The 17,626-nt window shown below is 43.1% G+C and overlaps 1 protein-coding gene across 1 annotated transcript in view; it reads right to left on the bottom strand.

The window, feature by feature from the left end:
• CTNNAL1 (catenin alpha like 1) overlaps positions 1-17,626 on the bottom strand; it is a 124,213-nt gene that overhangs the window by 48,661 nt on the left and 57,926 nt on the right. The window contains exons 4-6 of the mRNA XM_014595195.3: positions 10,094-10,213; positions 1,667-1,756; positions 1,178-1,348 (exon numbers count right to left, since the gene is read on the bottom strand). Of these exons, the coding sequence (XP_014450681.2) occupies positions 1,178-1,348; positions 1,667-1,756; positions 10,094-10,213 (381 nt within the window). The remainder of the gene's footprint in view (positions 1-1,177; positions 1,349-1,666; positions 1,757-10,093; positions 10,214-17,626) is intronic.

Raw genomic sequence — 17,626 nt, 5'->3', positions numbered from 1 at the left:
AATTAAGTCACATTTTGGGACAGTTTATCATAGGAAGTCTAGTTTTGATCAAATACCTGTTAGGCCATAAAAGGAAAGGAGACAAGAAAATTAGGGACCCAAGTTAGAATTGCAGAGAGCTAGAAGAAACCCCCTCCAACTGCCATCCTGGGGAATAAGCTATGGCAGAGCAGACTGGGAATTGCTCGACTAAGCCACCTACATAATTAGAAACTATTCTCAATGGGATGTGACAATTGGCAGCACTTACAGCAGGGCAAGATTAAATGATTAAAGAGAAGGCTCAACACAGAGCAGTTTCTTCAAATGATAGTTTCTCTTTTCAACCATGTCAGGAGAAAGATGATGCTTTCCACATGTTTCTAATATATTAAAAAAAAGTGTAATTACTAATTATGATCCAGGAGTGTTCTCGGCTTCTTCTAATGACAGTCATTTTAAGAAAACTTTGGCTGAGGCATGATTTTTGGGCAGCCTAACGGTATTTAAAATTGGGAGATTTAAAATGGTTTCAATGAAGCAAATAGATCAGAATACATTTTGATCTACAGCCTTGGATGATGTTGCAATATTAAGCAGATGTACTTTAGTTGCAGCAAGCTAATTATAGCCCCCTTTTGTCAAACTGTCTTCACTTTCTGGAAGCCTTGTACAAAACCTATTGTTAGCAAAATTCTTCTGTTCAATGAGCTGGCTAGAAATGTGTTGTACACATTTATTTTTTATATTTGAGTTGTAGTGGAATAATTCTTCCAAGCTATAGAAAATGCAGTCTAAGTCGCACAGATTGGATCTTTGGAGCATTTTTTGACTGCCAAACATGTGGGGTAGGCAGCTAATCCTTCTTCCCCATCTTGACCACTATTATTACTGTAGTATTAGCAGTCCAGAAACTCACTGGGATGCAATTTCAGAGCTGCTGTTAGAGGCAAAGCATGAGTAATGCCCGTTGCATTATTCCTCCAAGAGTTATAATATAACAGGCTTCATGAGCTACAAAAAGGGAAGTAGCAGGTGGGTTCCCCCATAATTTATCAGGCATGCTAAAAATTGGCCCAAGTTGTGCCTTCAATAGTAAAATAAATGGGATTTGGCAAATAGCTAGTGCCATTTCAGAATTTAAATGGCTGCTTTTCTCACCCATGGGTGGCTTATACGGTACTGTCTTTAAACTTACCTTGAATTCTTTGATGCCAGTGTATATACTGAGAGGGGCCATGTTATTCTCTCCATTGGGTCTAGAGTCGGTTACGATCTCTATTACTTGCTCCAAAGCTAGTCTCATTCGATGAAATACTCCTTCTTTGTTTACACGAGCAGATTCACAGTCAGGATGTCTCAGACATGTCTTTAAAAGCAAATTTAACATTATCCAAAAGTGTGTATGTGAAGTATAATGAAGCACGCACTGATTGCTACACCCACTCTTATGCAAAATGGTAAACATTTTCAAATTCTTTAAATTAACCTACTAATACTTTTCATACTTTTTTTTTAGCATTACTTAGCAAAGAGACTCTCCATAGCTTCATTTTACGTTCAAATATCTTTTCCTGCAAGCTTTACAAATGTAGCTAGGGAAAAGGGTTACTTGTCTTGGCAACTACCACAATTTATTCTTTATCAGATGTAAAGAAAAAAAAGGAGAGAGAAAGAAAGTACTTACCTTTGAAGCAGTAAGCAGCATCATGGTACATTTCTCAAGAACAGCCCTAGATGCTGCCATTCTGGCCTTTTTCTTTTCATCCTTCAAATCCTAAAGAAAATGAAAGCACTGAATATTCTCAGGACAGCAGCTGAAATTTTAACCACTGACAAAAAAAGAAAAGGACTGGCACAGGGAAAAATATCTTGCTTTTTTGGCTTCTTTATGTCTACATTCTGAAAGATCAATCTTATCAGAGAACTTCTTGGAGCAATTTACTCAGAAGAATTAGAGATCCTTTTAAAATATGCATGTATTTGCTTAATTAATTAATGTATTACTGACAACAACCATCCTGGGCAAAGAGGGCTCACTCTTTATACCATTAATGTCGTTGGTCTTCCAATTATGTACTCAGAAAGCTCCCACTCTCTTAATTCACTCATTCCAAAGTGTTCTTCTTTACCCCCCAGGTTTTGATCTGTTCAATTGAGTTCAATGGAGAAGGGCCTAGAAACCCATAACTTTTGACCTCTTGCCTGCTTAAGTCTTAAAAACATGTGCAGTTGCTACTCCAGTATTGGCAGGAAGAGTAGAATGACTGACAGGTAACTGGGAGCTGACGGGTAACTGTTGCTAACAGGATCAAAGATGACTTGTGATAGGTGAGGTGAATGTTGCAACTTGAGTGATTGACAGGTCCTGCTGGCAGCAGAGAACAACTGGACAAGAGCTGTGACCACCCTGGCGTGATTGGAGGGCGTCAATGAGTTGATGAAATCAGGTTGTCTGAGGTTTTCTTATAATGCAGAAACAAGGCAGCCAGTGGTGGAGATGAGTGGTGTATGCTCTGTCCCGCAGCATGGGCTTGGAATTGGTGTGTGGTTCTGTGTGGTGTGCCTGTACCTGTTCGTGTGGGTGTCTATTAAGAATTTGTTTCCCATCTGTGGCTGGATCTGTGAGTGAGAAAAGGAGAGAGCCTCTGTGTAGCTTGTTTGTATCCAGTGTTTGTCACTTATGACAGCTGGGTAGAGAGGGACTGTGGAAGAGCTAGCGATCAAGCACACAAGCGAGCAAAAGAGGAAGAAAATTGTCGGTCAGTGTATGCAGTGTTGTGTCTGGGCTGACGTTCTGGTTCTTGCCCACCTGTCATCTCAGCCCAGAGACAAGAGGACCACTCTAACAGTGCCACTGCTCACCTTGCTCACCACACCAACTGCATGGGCCATGTACCCCAGCAGTTCCAGACTTCTGATCACCAGTTAATTAAGACTGATCTTGTAAATATATTGTTAGTTTGTCCTTACTCTATCCTTGTTTGTTCTTCCTTGTATTTTTCCACTGTTCTACCCATCCTTAATTCAATAAACCCTGTTCAATCTTAACCAACCATTAATCTGTTTTTTTCCTATACGTCCACTGCCTGTTGAAGCTGGAGATTTTAGCAATGAAGGTGTCAGTTTTAACTCTTTCCTGCCCCTTTCCTTGCTCCTAATTAGGCCACTGATTAGCAATATTAGGCCTCATCCAACACTCCCACCTAAACAGGTACACAAGATTTGACATTTCTAATGTGGAAATGAAGCAACAACCTCACAACAAGCAAAAAACTGTTGGGGACAAGAAAGCAGATTCAGGATGTTCTTATACAGGAGACCCTCGCCATTTGCAGGGGATACATTCCAGAGATCCCCGCGAATGGCAAAATCTGTGAATACGTCAGGAGCGCAGTGGTGGCAAGCACAGAGCTCCCACAGACGACGGCGCGGGGGAGGGGAGCATGGCAAGAGCGTGCAGAAAGAGAGAGCATGCATTCGAATGTTCACACCGTGAATGGTGAGGGTGTACTTCATAAAGAAGCAAATATACAATACAAACCTAGTACTTGCTTTCTCTATCCAGGTTTATTTTGAAAAAAAATTATCCTACTGCAAAAACAATTAAAAAAAATCTACTTAAGGATGCTATGATTGCTTTTTTAAAAAGAACATGGTGCTTAGCAATAAGCAGATGAGTATGCCATGACTATTTTAGTAGGCTCACAACTAGAAATCAATCCAACTTGCAGACAAAAGGAGAAATTTGTCAGGAACTCCCCAGGAAGAGTCTGTCCGTTATTGATCTCAAAGAAATAGTTCTGAACACAGGAAGAAGTTAGGGTGTCTGACTGGAGAGACGAAAGAAAGTGCATCCCCTTAAACGTTAAAAGTACATCACAAGAGGAAGGAGACAAAATGAAGTCCTCCACACTTGATCAGAGTTCAGTTGCCAACTGTCTTTTAATCTTTAGAAAAGTGGGATTGGAAAGGACAACTGGTGACAAAGAGTCCAGTCCATGCTACATCAGGAAGTCACTTTTTGAGGTGTTACTGGTAACAAGGAAGAAAGTGAATTGGGGGGGGGGGGAAGGGAAATGGAGTGATATACATGTTTCAGAGCACAAAACAAAAGCCCAGAGGGCAGTCATTGCAGAGATTTTTTTACAAGTCAAAAAGGTTTTGAAAGGTCCTGGATATAGATTCTTGGCTGTAGCTCAAGCCACTATCAGTGTGCCCACCAGCAGTCAGCAGGCTACCAGGGTTCCCCTTGCACTGCCTGGAGTCTGGGACATAGGGTCCAAGCTGGTGGGTAGGGCCAGTTTGGTCGCCTGATCTGTGGAACTTGCAGTTTCCAGGGGAGGTTTTGCTGGGGTGATGTCCCACAACCTCAAGAAGCTTGTAGCAGTTATTGGCGGGATGCCCACAGCCTGTAAATCCTGTGTTGCTTGCTGTCATTGCAGTTGTTTCACTGCACTTCACAGGCAAAGAAGTCTATGACATTCTTCATCAGCTTCCAATCATTTGACAACAGGTAATGAAGTTTTCTCTGCAGACTTTGTCAAGCAGAGCACTTCTCATTGAAAGGAAACCTTCTTCTTTCCCCAAGTACACAGGTGGCTCCTGGAAACTTGGGCTGGACCATCTTCTCCAGCAACTGGAGAGCATATAGGGAAGGGCTGCCTTCAGCTGCCCTAAAGAGCTCCTGTCTTTGGTATAGGATCACATGAAGCAGGGGTAGCATCAGCGCAAAAGAAAGCATGTTAGAAAATTAGGGGACACAGTGGAGAATCCCTGGTGTGACTCCTGCCAAGGGAACCAGCTACTACATGCCACCCACCCATGTAGGGGAAATAATTTTGAGATGCATATGAATATATGACCCTTTAATGATAGGATTCAACTAAGTAGTAGACTCCTTTACATACAGACCAGCTTTATAGTTAAAAATGCAGTTAAAATGTCATGCTCACTGACTACTGCCCCAAACACCAAAATATACAGTCATGACAGATGGATTCTCCAATTATTCATAGAGACACAACACTGCAGATTCATTCAAGGATTATTTGCACAGTGATCAAAATTAAACAACAACAACAAAAATAATATATTCGCATATATTCTGGAGAATATAAATCACTTTCTCAGTGAAAATTACAATCCATGACTTAAAATATGATTAGCAGAATAGGAACTCAAAAGTAGAGTTGCATTTAGCAAAGATATAAAGAGTAACACTATGCATAATAGCTGTAAGAATGGACAACCTGGAAGTAGCTTAGCAATAATCCTCTCACATTTGGTATGAAATCTGTATGTTTGTTTTTTTCCAAAGAAGAATGAGAACTTTTAGCCGAGTTTACAGGACCACACGTAAAAAAAGAATGGGAGAGAATTCTCAACTCCCAATGAACCTAGAGCCGAGGGGGAGAAAAGATGATGCCATAGAACCATATCCCCTTTAAATTTTTAGAAAGCAACTCTTCTTCCCTGAAGAACTCAAGCTACAGGGCAGAGCCAAAGCATTTAATTTGAAATGACCAAAAATTCCAATTCAGAGTTATCAACAACTCTCAGAAAAATACGTATAAACCAAAAGCACTGTTTGCACTAAAAACTGTCTTTAACTTGGTCACATTATATTTCACTTCACAGGCTTCTAAATTTAAAATCAAAATATTATACTTAAAAAAAAAAAGGGAGATTTACGACTGGACAAGGACACGGGCAAATCCAGCATTTTGAAAAGGGGGCCACAGACATTGTGGTACTTCATCACAAGTAAAACAACATATTTTTCTCCCATTAAAAAAATAAACTAAAAGCGTTACTAATAAGCTAAAGGCTTAGGGCTATAGTATTTCGTTTAAGATGGAAGCGAAAAAGAAAACCTTTATTGGAATGTGCATTACATTTGCTATATTATGTATAAACGCACAACAAACTAGGTAAAAAAAATAACCAAAAGATGTTGTTTTCTTAGTCCTGTAGTCATTACAATTAAATGTACATCTCTTCCTCAGAACATAAAACAAAATCTAGCCTTCTTGAGCATCTCGACCATGCATCCAATACTTCACTGAAAGTTATTTCTACACCCAAACTGATGTTCACACCAGAGTCTATGTTTCTAGCTAGAGTTAAAACAGTCTGCCAGGCTATGAAATGGGAGTTACATTACCAGGAGCAGCTAACAGTCAGCAGAACTGCAGAAGAAAGGATAGCTTGATTACTGGACCCATTACCAACCACTTAGAAGGAGAGGGTTGTTAACACCAATGGAATTAAGAGTTTAGAAAGAATCAAGTAGATTACAATGAGCCATGGAGTTAATTGATTCCCTCACTCCTACCTGAATTTAAAAAAATGCCAATGCTCCCTCCAGACAGTTGGTTTTAAACTGTGTGTAGACCAAGAATCAAAGGGGGAGTGTGACACTCCCCTTGGATCCGCCCCTGGACAAGGAGTTCTGATGTGTATGGTGTAGTCATATTTGTAGTACCCAGCTTGGTGCTCTCATTGTATAGAAGAGATCTGATAAGCTCATGTTTCAGGACTTTTACTTATCACCAGCTGGGACCAGAAAGGCCCTTATGAATACTACTGGCTTGTGGAGTTTCTTTTTTCCTTCCTGTAAAGCACTGGGACATAGGCCACAGTTTAGGCTAAAATTTTTGACTGGGGTGCACTGATGCTCCTGCTGGTACTTCAATCTAGAGGTTCAGGAATTTTTCCTCTAAGTTAGATTGGCAGTGGGTGCATGCATGAGTGGCAGATGGGGCAGGAAGCAGAAATTAGAGCAGCAGATTGGTTTAGGCACACAAGGCAGGAAACAGAAAGTAGAGTAGTAGATTGGGCAGGGGCAAGGGATTGGAATGACACTTGGGGGAGGTGCAGAGCTAATTCTGTGGCACACCTGCCAAAAATGTTGAAACCCCCCCCCCCCCCCAGTTATAGGGTGTTCTTGACTTTTCACATATTGTTCCTTATAGCTGAGTGGGAAGGTCTGAAGTGGTAATTCTGGGGATTCCTTCAGTTAGCAATTGCCTGCTAATGCAGGGAACTGTACTTGAAGGCCTAGGAGGCCTCTTTCAGCCCTTGTGCTCCTAAACTTGCATACAGTCTCTATTGATGGCAAATTCAAGAAAAATAAGTGGTATTTTCAGAAATGGGATCTGAACATTCTGCATTCTGACAGGCACTCTTCTCTGTTCATCCAGTGGTAAAAAGAAAATCCTAAAAGGACTTCATATTTAGAAGAGACAAATGCTACTTAACATTATTCCTGTCAATAGCATTTTCCATTTGGATACTGTAAAATCATCAAGCATTTTATGCATACAAAAGAAGCCATTATTTCCATTTTGTAAAAAATCTCATCATGTAATTACTTTCTTACTATTGAGAAATTTAAAGCTTCAAATTGCAGTTTCTTCCTTTAGCCACTGACTATCCATTCTGATTATAAAAAAAATATTAGAGGAAGGAAAAAAAAAAGATCACATCTCTGTAGGCTATTAAAGGAAACAGGGCCCATCTCTGACCCAGTTGCCTTAACCTTAGAAAATCTGGATAGGCAGAGTTTTGGGCACACTTTGAGTGTAATTAAACATCATGCAAACAAACACCTAGGATGATGTTTACCCCAGGTAAAAACCTACTACAGAGTTGCATGCTGCAGTCCAAACTACAAGTGACCATTTTACCGCCTTCAAGAATCCATTGCACTCTGCACAGATTCATTTCCATCATGCCCCAGTGTCTGACCCCACACTATTCCCCTTACCCCTCTGAGCACCCAAATCCCACTACAATCCTTTACACTCCCTAGACCCCACCTTCACTCATAATCCATCTTGCTCCCCACCCCTCTATCTCATTTCAGCCCCACAGCCCTCACCATACCTCTCACCCTCAAACCTCAACCATCCCTCACATGCCTCTAACCCCCATAATTCCTCAGACTCTCTACTCCATAGGCCCCCAAACCCCACAAAACCCCACATGAGCCCCTTTCACTCAGAACCCCTCCCAAACAGTTCCCCCTGCTCCTCACAGTCCCGATCAAGGGAAAGATGGTCTTTCCCCTGCTTCCCTCCTCCCTACCGCATCCCTCTCCTCTCAGCATATCCATAGCTGATCTTCGCTGCCATCCACCCTCAATATACAGAACCACCTCTGGGTTTGCCCATGCCAGACTGACAGGTTGGGAGGCTCAATCTGGTTGTGCCGCTGGTTGAGCCTCCCACAGCCTCCACCATATGCTGCAAATAACCCAGGAAAGGGTCACTTCAGTATTTTACCCGTGTCTTACTTTCGTAACTCCTTCCTGCCTCTGACTGCTGTGCCAGTCACTGAATAGCTATGCCTGCCTTCAACCCTGCCCCTCCCTTCCTTGTCTCCAATTTGTTGTGGGTTTAAATCCCACAGGAACAAAGTCACCCAGTACAGGTACCTAGGTATCTGCACACCTTTATTAGATGCCACAGGGGGTAAGAAATTGTAAAATAAAGGAAGGCCCAATTAATAGAAGAGCTGCTAACACCTATAGTGTGAAGAGCAAAAATTCAGGTAGATCCTAATGAGCCACAAAGTCAACTGACTCCCTCAGCCCACCTGAAGAGAAATGCAGCTGTATCTGTAAGCAGTTTGTTTTAAACTTTGAGTAGAGCAGGAATCAAAGCAGGGTGCCACTGCACCACCAACTCCTTCACCCCATCCATATGTGATGTGAGTAATGTTGATGTGAACCTTTAGAAGTCTTCTTGAAGTTGGTTATTTGGATATGCATATGCATCAGTTTGCAAACTCCATATGGGTCATCTGCCACCTTTCCATGTCTATTTTGGACCCAAGTTCCAAAGGGTAGTGATACCAAGCTCATAACAGAGGGCTGTAAAACTAATGATCATATATTCCCAGGGCAGCACCAACCTGTAAACAAGAGATCACCTGGTGGGAGGTTCTGATCCACTACTCACTCAAGAGAACCCTACACAGAAGGGGACTGGACAGTATAACTGGGCAGTTATTTACCCAGCTATGTGAGAGAAAAAAAGGAAGAAAATACCAGACACAGAAATCTGTCTGCAGGAATGAAAGCGGACTATGGTCCAGAGGAAAAAGATGCATGCAGAGGGAAAGGGGGGAAAGCAATGATTCCTAGACTCTTTAAAAGATACAATAGGCGCATCTACACAAGATGCCTTAATGCACAGTGGACTGTTCTACTGTGCATTAGCACGTCATGGCAAAAACCATGCTAATGCACTAACGTGCAGTAGAATTAGTCTGCTGTGCATTAAGCATCACAAAAAAAAGCAAAAAACCAAACAAACCAAACATTTGCCTTTGCTACTACACCTTTATCTAGTACCTCATATTAGAGGTACTGAACTTAATGCACAGTTGCAAAGGCACATTAATGCACACGTAGATACCCCAATCTGTCCTATATCCAAAAAAACATTCTGGAGTGGTGAATACAAAGGTAGGGAAACTTGTACAGTTGTTTTATTTAGATCAATATATTGATCTAATTAAAGAGCAATTGTGTTAGAAACTGCAAGGCATGCACGTTGTTTGCTTCAACTCTTACACGTTACAAAAGTAAATGGTAAACCAGAGTTCCCACAAGACTGGAGATCAAAGGAAAAAAAAGTGTATGTAAGCAAATAAGGGATTGAAGGAGGAGAGGGTGGGCTTAGCGCTCGTCCCAAGCCCTAGGGAGTTGAACTGTAAGGCTCCACTTTCCGTGGATGTGTGGCAAAGAAAATCTCTATCAAAAACCATATGCCAGAGATGTTAGCTGTAGTTTAGAGACTTAAGGAAACTAACTTAAAGCATAAGTCCAGCCCAAATGCAGCAACGTGCATGGTGAGTGCTCAGAAGGGATGCTTTACAAAGGGTCTCCCCAATAAATTTTTAAAAATTTAGTTAGAAAGGTCAATTTTCCATTCAGGCAGAGAAAGGAAACTGGGGTTTAGAAATGTCTAAAGGATAAGGGCCCAACTGTTCACCCTTTTATTTTAATCTACAATTGCTTTATAACAACCCAACTCTACTGCTAAATCAAGCCAGAAGTTAAAATTACATACAAAAATCCTTGAACCATTTTATAAATACCTACATTTTGTCGGTCTCCAGTTAAATGAGCGAACTCCACCATTTCATTTCCAAACTGACTGAATACTTGCACAAACTCTTGGAAACTACTCACTTTCTCTAGCTGTTCCATTGTTGCAAGAACCTGTAAAATATTGAAGGAAATTAATCATGATGGTTATCAACAGTAACCTCTAAAGCTGCAGCACTGAGATAAAATAGTCATTTCCTTTCAAGTTTCACACACACTTGTCCTAATACCAAAACAGTCTTAGAAGATCCAGTATACATATATAAACACTATGAAATGGGTTTTCAAATTCCAAGCACTGTACCTAAATTAGTGCACAGACACCCACATATAGCATTTGCTCACTTCAAACACCTCACAGGTTTTGAAAAAAATACAATCTCACAACCAAGTTCAGTTCTGCGGAATCAGAAGCTGGGAATCTAGGGACCGATGCTTGTGCACTTCATTGGCTAGCTAGCTGGGGAGAATTAGGGAGCATTCTGACTCTGGGTAAGTACAGACATTTGGAGAGGTTAGAGTGAGTTCAAAATAGCACCTGATCTAAGTTAAGTCAGGATGGGGGGCTAGTGGGGTGCTTGGGGACATCTGGGGGATCAGGGGAAGTGGCAGGGTCTGTGGGGGTTTTCACAGTATCAGGGGAAATAACAGGGTCTGTGTGGGGCTTGGGGGCTCTCTCCCCGCACTGTGGCACCAAGGGCATTTTTAGCTTTCCAACCCCCTACCCCCACCAAACAACACCTCTGCCCAAATCCCAGCCACCCCTCTCTGCCATCCGGACTTACTTCCTCAGCTCCCAGCACCGGTGAGTGCCAGTAAAACTGTGTGGGATGGTAGGCTTGGTGGGCTCAGGAGAGGGGCTGGCTGGTCTGGAGGGAGGGTTGCCCATCTTGGGGTGGGAGCCTAAAAATAACCCAATGCCAGAAATTCAGGTAGGAAAAGCAAAGTTCTGGGGCTGGGCTTTCCCACCCCAGGGCTGGAATGGGAACTGTACAGAAGTTCAGTTACTTCAGTCTCACCAATTAGACTACCTCTGAGGTACAGTTAACTTAGTTTGGATTGGCCATTTTTAGACTGATCTAAAACTTCCTGAGCTTCTGTAGAATTCACTTACAGATCCACTTAACTAGGGATCCAAGTATAAGGTCCACACCTGGGCAAATTAAGTTAAACTGGGTAGCCATTTTTAATGCTATCTAACCTCACTCTAACTTCTCCAAATATCTGTATGTACCCTCTGTGTTTAGTCTACTTTCCTGTTTTCAATTCTGAAAGACACTACACCAACACAGAAATGAACTGACTCCTAATTTACATAAATGTTCTTCACCATTTCTCCCACTGTATTCTTAGGCAGGATTTAGTTACTGAAGTCAATGAAAAGGGAGTTGCAAGCAAACTTAAAACTACACGAGGAAAAATAATATAGAGTGAGAGACCCTAGAACAGGGGTTGTCAACCAGGGGTATACATATTCCGGGGAGTCCTCTAAAAGGTCCCAGGGGGTACACAGGGGCGGTGCACCACCACCCCATGCCGCTGCCTCACAGGAGCAGGGCCAGACAGATACTGTGTTGCTGCTGCTCCACCACTCACCATGGCCCTGCTCTGTGTCTGGCCACCCCCCACCTTGCATCCTGGGGGTATACTTATCAAGAAGGGGGCTGCTGGGGGTACACTTATAAAAAAAGGTTAAAAACCTCTGCCCTAAAACATTTTAGATTTATTAAGGGTACAAGAAAAGTTAGATGCTGCACTGGTGGAAATATTAAAAAACAACAGTAAGTCACATCTTTCTGTGATTCCTACTTTCTGCATCAACTTATTTTTTTATGAAAATTAAAATAATACACATATTATGAACAAATAACACATTTGTAGTAGCCTACCTGCTTTTATAGGGCTCCAAAAAGTGAGAAGACAAACTGCCCTACAAATCAGCATGATCTGCTTCAAAAGTGGCACTGCATGAAACAGGAACAACTTTGAAGCACTTGATTTATGCATGGGTCATTTATACCCTTCAGGAGAAGGGAACATGGAGTTTGGTGCATCTGTCAGCATCCCATACTGCTCTGCTTCTCTATCCCTCATGGCCCCAAGGTTGCCCCTCTGTAACTCACTCCCCACTACACTGCCCAGTGGTCACAGCATGCGACTTTGCCTGGCATGTGACCCTGCCTTTTTAAAGTTAGGTATGAAGACGCACACCACGGTATCTGTTTTGTGAACCAACACCAAGGGAACTTGACTTCAAGTGTCACACATACTGAAGCATCTGCTCACCCATCCTACACTAGTACCTGAATTCTGCTCCAAGGTCTCTTTCAAATCTTGCTCCAATAAACTTCAGCTTGCACAGATGGGAAACTCATGCCCCCTCTATCTGTGTCTCGTTTTTCCTCTACCCTCAAGGCATCCACTCACACTATATCCCAGCCTTTCCCTTGATTCTCCTCCCTGCTCAGCCCATTTCGGCTCTTCTCCAATCTAATCCCTGCCCTGCCCCTTCCCCATGCTTCTCTCATAAAGATGCCTGACATTACTGCAGTGATGACTCTGACCCAAAGCCAATCCCTCCCATTTCCTTACCAGGCCAAGGACACTCCCACCTCCTCCGCACAACCTTCAAAACATCATAAGCCATGAAATCAAGAATGAAAACACAAAGAACTTCTGGCTAAAGTTTCTGTATTTGTGAGGGAAGATAAGTGCACACCAAGCACATTCTCTGAATGAATAACAAAGCATCTGCTAATTCCAGTGCTGAGTCCAGAGCTCCTCCCTCGTGTAATATTCAGGTTTCCTGCACTTTCTACCCTTTCCAGAAACACCAGCCACCATATATCACAATCAGTTGTTATTCTTCCCTCTGTATTTCATCCACCCCATCAGGAACAATTTCCCTGGCAACCACAGCCCGTTCTAAGAGGGGAAAGTGGCAATGGGTCAGATGGCAGCATGATTCTGTAGTGCTGGGCTGAAGCCAAAGGTCAGTCTGTTCAGTCACTGAGTTTTCATTGTTATACTCTCAAGTGTCCTGACAAAAAAGTATCAGCTGTAGATCAAGCAGGTCAGCTTGTAGGTGAAGGGTAGTGGTCTCAGAGCTTTGGGGACAGTGACATCAGTCTTACAGAACCTGGCCCTAGGGCAACCAGGTTATGATGCCAGCAATTCAAAGCAGGCCTCTCTAAGGCAGGAGCACATGGCTCAAGTAAAACAGCAGGGAGGCTCAGAGTCAGAAGAAAGAGGCTTTGCAGGGGATGCTGTAGTAGTTCCAAAGAAGCAGAGCCAGGGGCTAGCAGGTGCCATAAGTAGACCTGAAAACTACTTCATTCCAGGAGACCTTCTATAACACATTATTTTGTCATCCAACCATGCAGAAAGAGGTAGCCACAGCACCTCAAGAAGTCATGCAGCCTTGGTTTAACACTGAATGTCCAGCCCCATCTGTCACAGGAGCCCTCATACTAAACTGAATCCTTCCAGGTAGTGAGATTATGAAGCGAGACCATCTCCTGCAACACTAGGACAGAGATAGCGGGGAGCCCATGGAACACTGCATATAACTGATGCCATCTGTCATCCTGGACATGGACAAGAATTGTATCATTCATTGAGGATGAAGGAAACTTGCAAAATGGAAGAGATTGTTGGAAGCAAGTGTTCAGGGTATGTGTTTTGGGGAAGAGTTGCAGGGAGGGGATGGAACAGGAGACCATGCCCCTGAGTTTGAAGTCCACCACCCACAAACTGGAGGAAAATTTCCCATGGCACCCTGGAGAGAGGCACTTTTCCCAGACTAAACTGGCATCCCAAAGGTTGCCCCAGTAGCTACAAACAGATGGGGGCTACAAACAGATCAGGGTCCCCAAACAGAAGCCTCAGGGTTTAGTATACTTACCATCTTGAGAGCTGCAACAAGTGTGAAGAGGCTTCCAAGATAAAATTCAAAAACATTTTGGGGAGTTCATCAGTTACCATCAAGCCATATCACACTATTTATTGTCATTCCAAGGTCAACACCTGCAGCTACAAATGCTGCTATTTAAAGCCCAAAGACACGAGCTAAGACAGCAGAACAAAGAGCTGTAGAGATGAAGAGAAGGAAGATGAGTGAACAGGAGATCCTTAAAAGGACGACTTGGTACTGTATTCCTCAGCTGCAACATCTGAATAGGCATACTAGCTTGGTGAGGAGGGAGAAAGGCCGGGGGGGGGAGGGGGGGGAAAGGGGGGAGGGAAGAGGGGGTGGAAAGGGGAGACAGGGGGGTCTCCCAGGCCTGGTGCTCAGCTAGGGTTCAGGCATGGAGGAACATTGAGGCCACTACCAAGCGTGTTGACAAGGTGATGCAGACCATGAACATAAATCAATGAAGAACCTCCTTATGGAGAAGGAAATAGGAACCCTCCATAGTCACACTCAACAGGCAGGAAGAGAGTCTCCAAGCCAAGGTTTGGTTTTTGGGTTTTTTTGGCGCTCATGTCTAGGCCTAACTGTCTTTCTTCACAGCCTAATGGACCACTGACCCTGAGGTACCTGCACCCGCTCCAAGACCAGGTCTACACATGACCATTACCTGTTCAATAACCCCCACGCTCAGGCCACAGCCCCAAGACCACCCCCTTTCCCCAGGCTTCAACCTTTGTGCCACAGACCCCTGGCTGTCCTCCCCCTGCCTACTAGTCAAAGCCTCCACTCTCCCATGTCCAAACTATCCCCCCACTATCTTGGCCATACTATGAGGCGGCAGTTTCACATCGTGCTTCTCTTTCAGATCATCCTACCAACCACCCTCACAGGCCCACCACAGTGTGTGGCAACAGACCTGCTTCTTCAGTCCGTGAGGGAGCTCCAAAATAATATATTTCCTGGAGGAGGTGGGGATGAAAAAATCAGGAGCAGCATCTCTTGATTTCACAGGATTTTGGGTATTTTACATGAGATAGAGAAGTATAAGCTCTAGGCCTTTCAACCCCTCTATGCAGTAGAATAGCACAGTTCCCAACACTTAACCTAAAGGAATCACTCCCCTTCCTTAGGGACTTGGTAAACCTGCAGATGGGTTAGGGTGGGCCATTGTGGGTCACTTCTCTATGTTGCATGACCTTCACATCCTCACTCATTTGCAGAACACTCTGCTTTCTCTAAGGGAACCTCACACACCATTTGAATGTTTAAACTATGTAATAAGACAAAGTTTGTTTGGTTTTAAAACAAGCAAAACAGTGATCTCTTGCGTTTTTTTGGACTCTACATGAGGCCTTCTTTCTGCATGCAGCCCTCATGGCTGTGGTGCTCAAACTCCTTTTCTAGACTCTTGTATCACCTGGATGGATCGTCCCAATGGAAAATACACAGTGCTGTTTATGTGAGATTTTAAGTCTTCATTAAATCTGAAGTTATGCAAGAGCTTTCAGTTGGTGTTGTTTACTGGTAAGGATGCCAAAAGACAAATCTAGTGAAAGTGTATTATTATAGCCATGGACTGCAATGCAGCTGATGCTGAATTTGAAGTCAACAGTAAATTATTTTTTGTCAGTAGTATGGGAAGTAGGTTCCACATTAGAGAAAGTTCTGGATTCAGCAATATGCAGAGACTAGCAATCATTTAGCTACTAAGAAAAGGAAAGGTAAAAGCCTACATGCTATCCTTAGACAAAGGCCTAGTTTTGCAAAACAATTTTGCTGCTGAGCTCCATAGAGCTATGTCCAGCAACAGTCCTTAGAATAGACTAAATAATCCTTTTTTGTGGTTTCTTGGGAAAATACCAATTAAATCTGTATGTTCCAAATGAACTGACTGTAAGGAAAAAAAAAACTATTTTCACACAGCTTTTTCACAATTCTACATAGGAGAAGATTTATAACGATAGTGGGAAAGTCATAACTGGATTGCTGTAGATGAGACTGCAGATGACTGGCCATTCTGTTGCCAATTTGATAGTTGGGGAACTCACTACGGAACCCAGCAAATCTCACCTTTTGACTTAGAGTCTTAGAAAGGACAAATCACTCAACAGTGGAACATGTTAAGAATGTTCTGATGTTTACTATGGCCTAATTCTACTGCCAGAAAAGATGACAAATTTAATTTACTTTCAGATACTGTTGCCTATATGCTGAAAGCAGAAACAACACAAAGTGTGCATATAAATGCAATGTCTAATCAGGGGTACCAGACTAGTGTTCCTTAAGACCCTGGCATCATGCACCATGCCCAACTGCTTGGTGGTCAGTGGTGAACAAATTCCAGTGGTTGACAATGCCTACAGAAGAGTGAAGTAGCCATGCGGTTGACATATTTCCAGCTTTGATATGCAGGGTACAGGATGGGAATGCAAGTGCCATCAGATGCTCCAGTGCAGTCTGGAAAACCCATCTAGGCAAATCTAGCTATAACTTCCTGTGAACTGAAGTGGAGGAAGCCGAGTACCAAGACCTTCTGAATGGTGCAGTACACTTCCTGAATATTCAATCCAGCCAGGGACTCCCCCCTGCCAAATGGTTGAGGGTGGACTAGTGACAGTCAGGGGTGGCCAGCTTGTAGATGGCAAGTGACATTCATTGTTCTACACTCAAAAGTTGGTTGGTAGCTTTCCTCTGGGAGTTTCCATGCATATCGTGAGAAAGGTGGCTGCCCTGCTCATCCTGAAGTTCTGTCGCCACTGTGCATCATCCCAGAACTAATTTCTGCTCACGTCTGGTTCAAAAATGTTGGTGTATCGTCTGGTGGTTCCAAAGAAAGCCATCCTCTGTGGTATCCCTTATTACTATTCCCTTTGGCATGCAGCTCCTGGTATCTCCTCAAGTTGTACTTTGAAGGACCATCACACAGTCCCTTCTATGGGAAGTGTTTGCTCAGGACCTCTACAGCCTTGTCTGATCTCCAAGTGCATCCCCCTGAAATTAGCCCAGGCATGGCTTCTACAGCAGGAGCTGGATCCCTGGACTTCCAGTTACCAGCTATTCCTGGTTGTTCTCTGGCCTTAACTCAAGTAGTCAGCATCTAGTTCAACTCCTGAGGGAGGAATTTTACTTCTTACTGGGGAGAACAAGCACAATTTGAAGTCCCAAATAGCAAGAGACAGCTCTTCCTGAATAAAAGGCATTTGTTTGGGCAAATATACCCAAGCCAGAGGTCTTCTACCTCCTCCAGAGGGTTAAGCAATCCCTCTGTCCCCAAGCCAGCCCACATAACCATGAATACTCCAAAGCATTTCCTTTTCCAGTCTACCCAGCTCTTGAGTTTCAGAAAATCTGCTCTACTCAATCCTTTAGACTGCCGTCTAGAAGCAGACATTGGCTCTATCCATTATCATGTTGATCTCGTATAGCTTTCCTGAGGCTTCCTGGATGTCACCAGCAATCAACAAAGTTGTTCAAATCTCTATTCAAGCTTGAGGTTGATCTTGAGGTCCCACACACAGGCAGCTCTCTTAACAGCAGGGACATATTAATGAGTTTTTCTTCAGGTAGAAGCTAGTTGGATAAACTGAGGCACAAGACATTATAACAACATGAAC

This window comes from Alligator mississippiensis, chromosome 3 (genome assembly GCF_030867095.1).
Source record: "Alligator mississippiensis isolate rAllMis1 chromosome 3, rAllMis1, whole genome shotgun sequence".
Lineage (NCBI taxonomy): Eukaryota > Metazoa > Chordata > Crocodylia > Alligatoridae > Alligator > Alligator mississippiensis.
The sequence above is the reverse complement of the archived record's forward strand: the minus strand, read 5'-3'. Positions and strand labels throughout refer to the sequence as shown.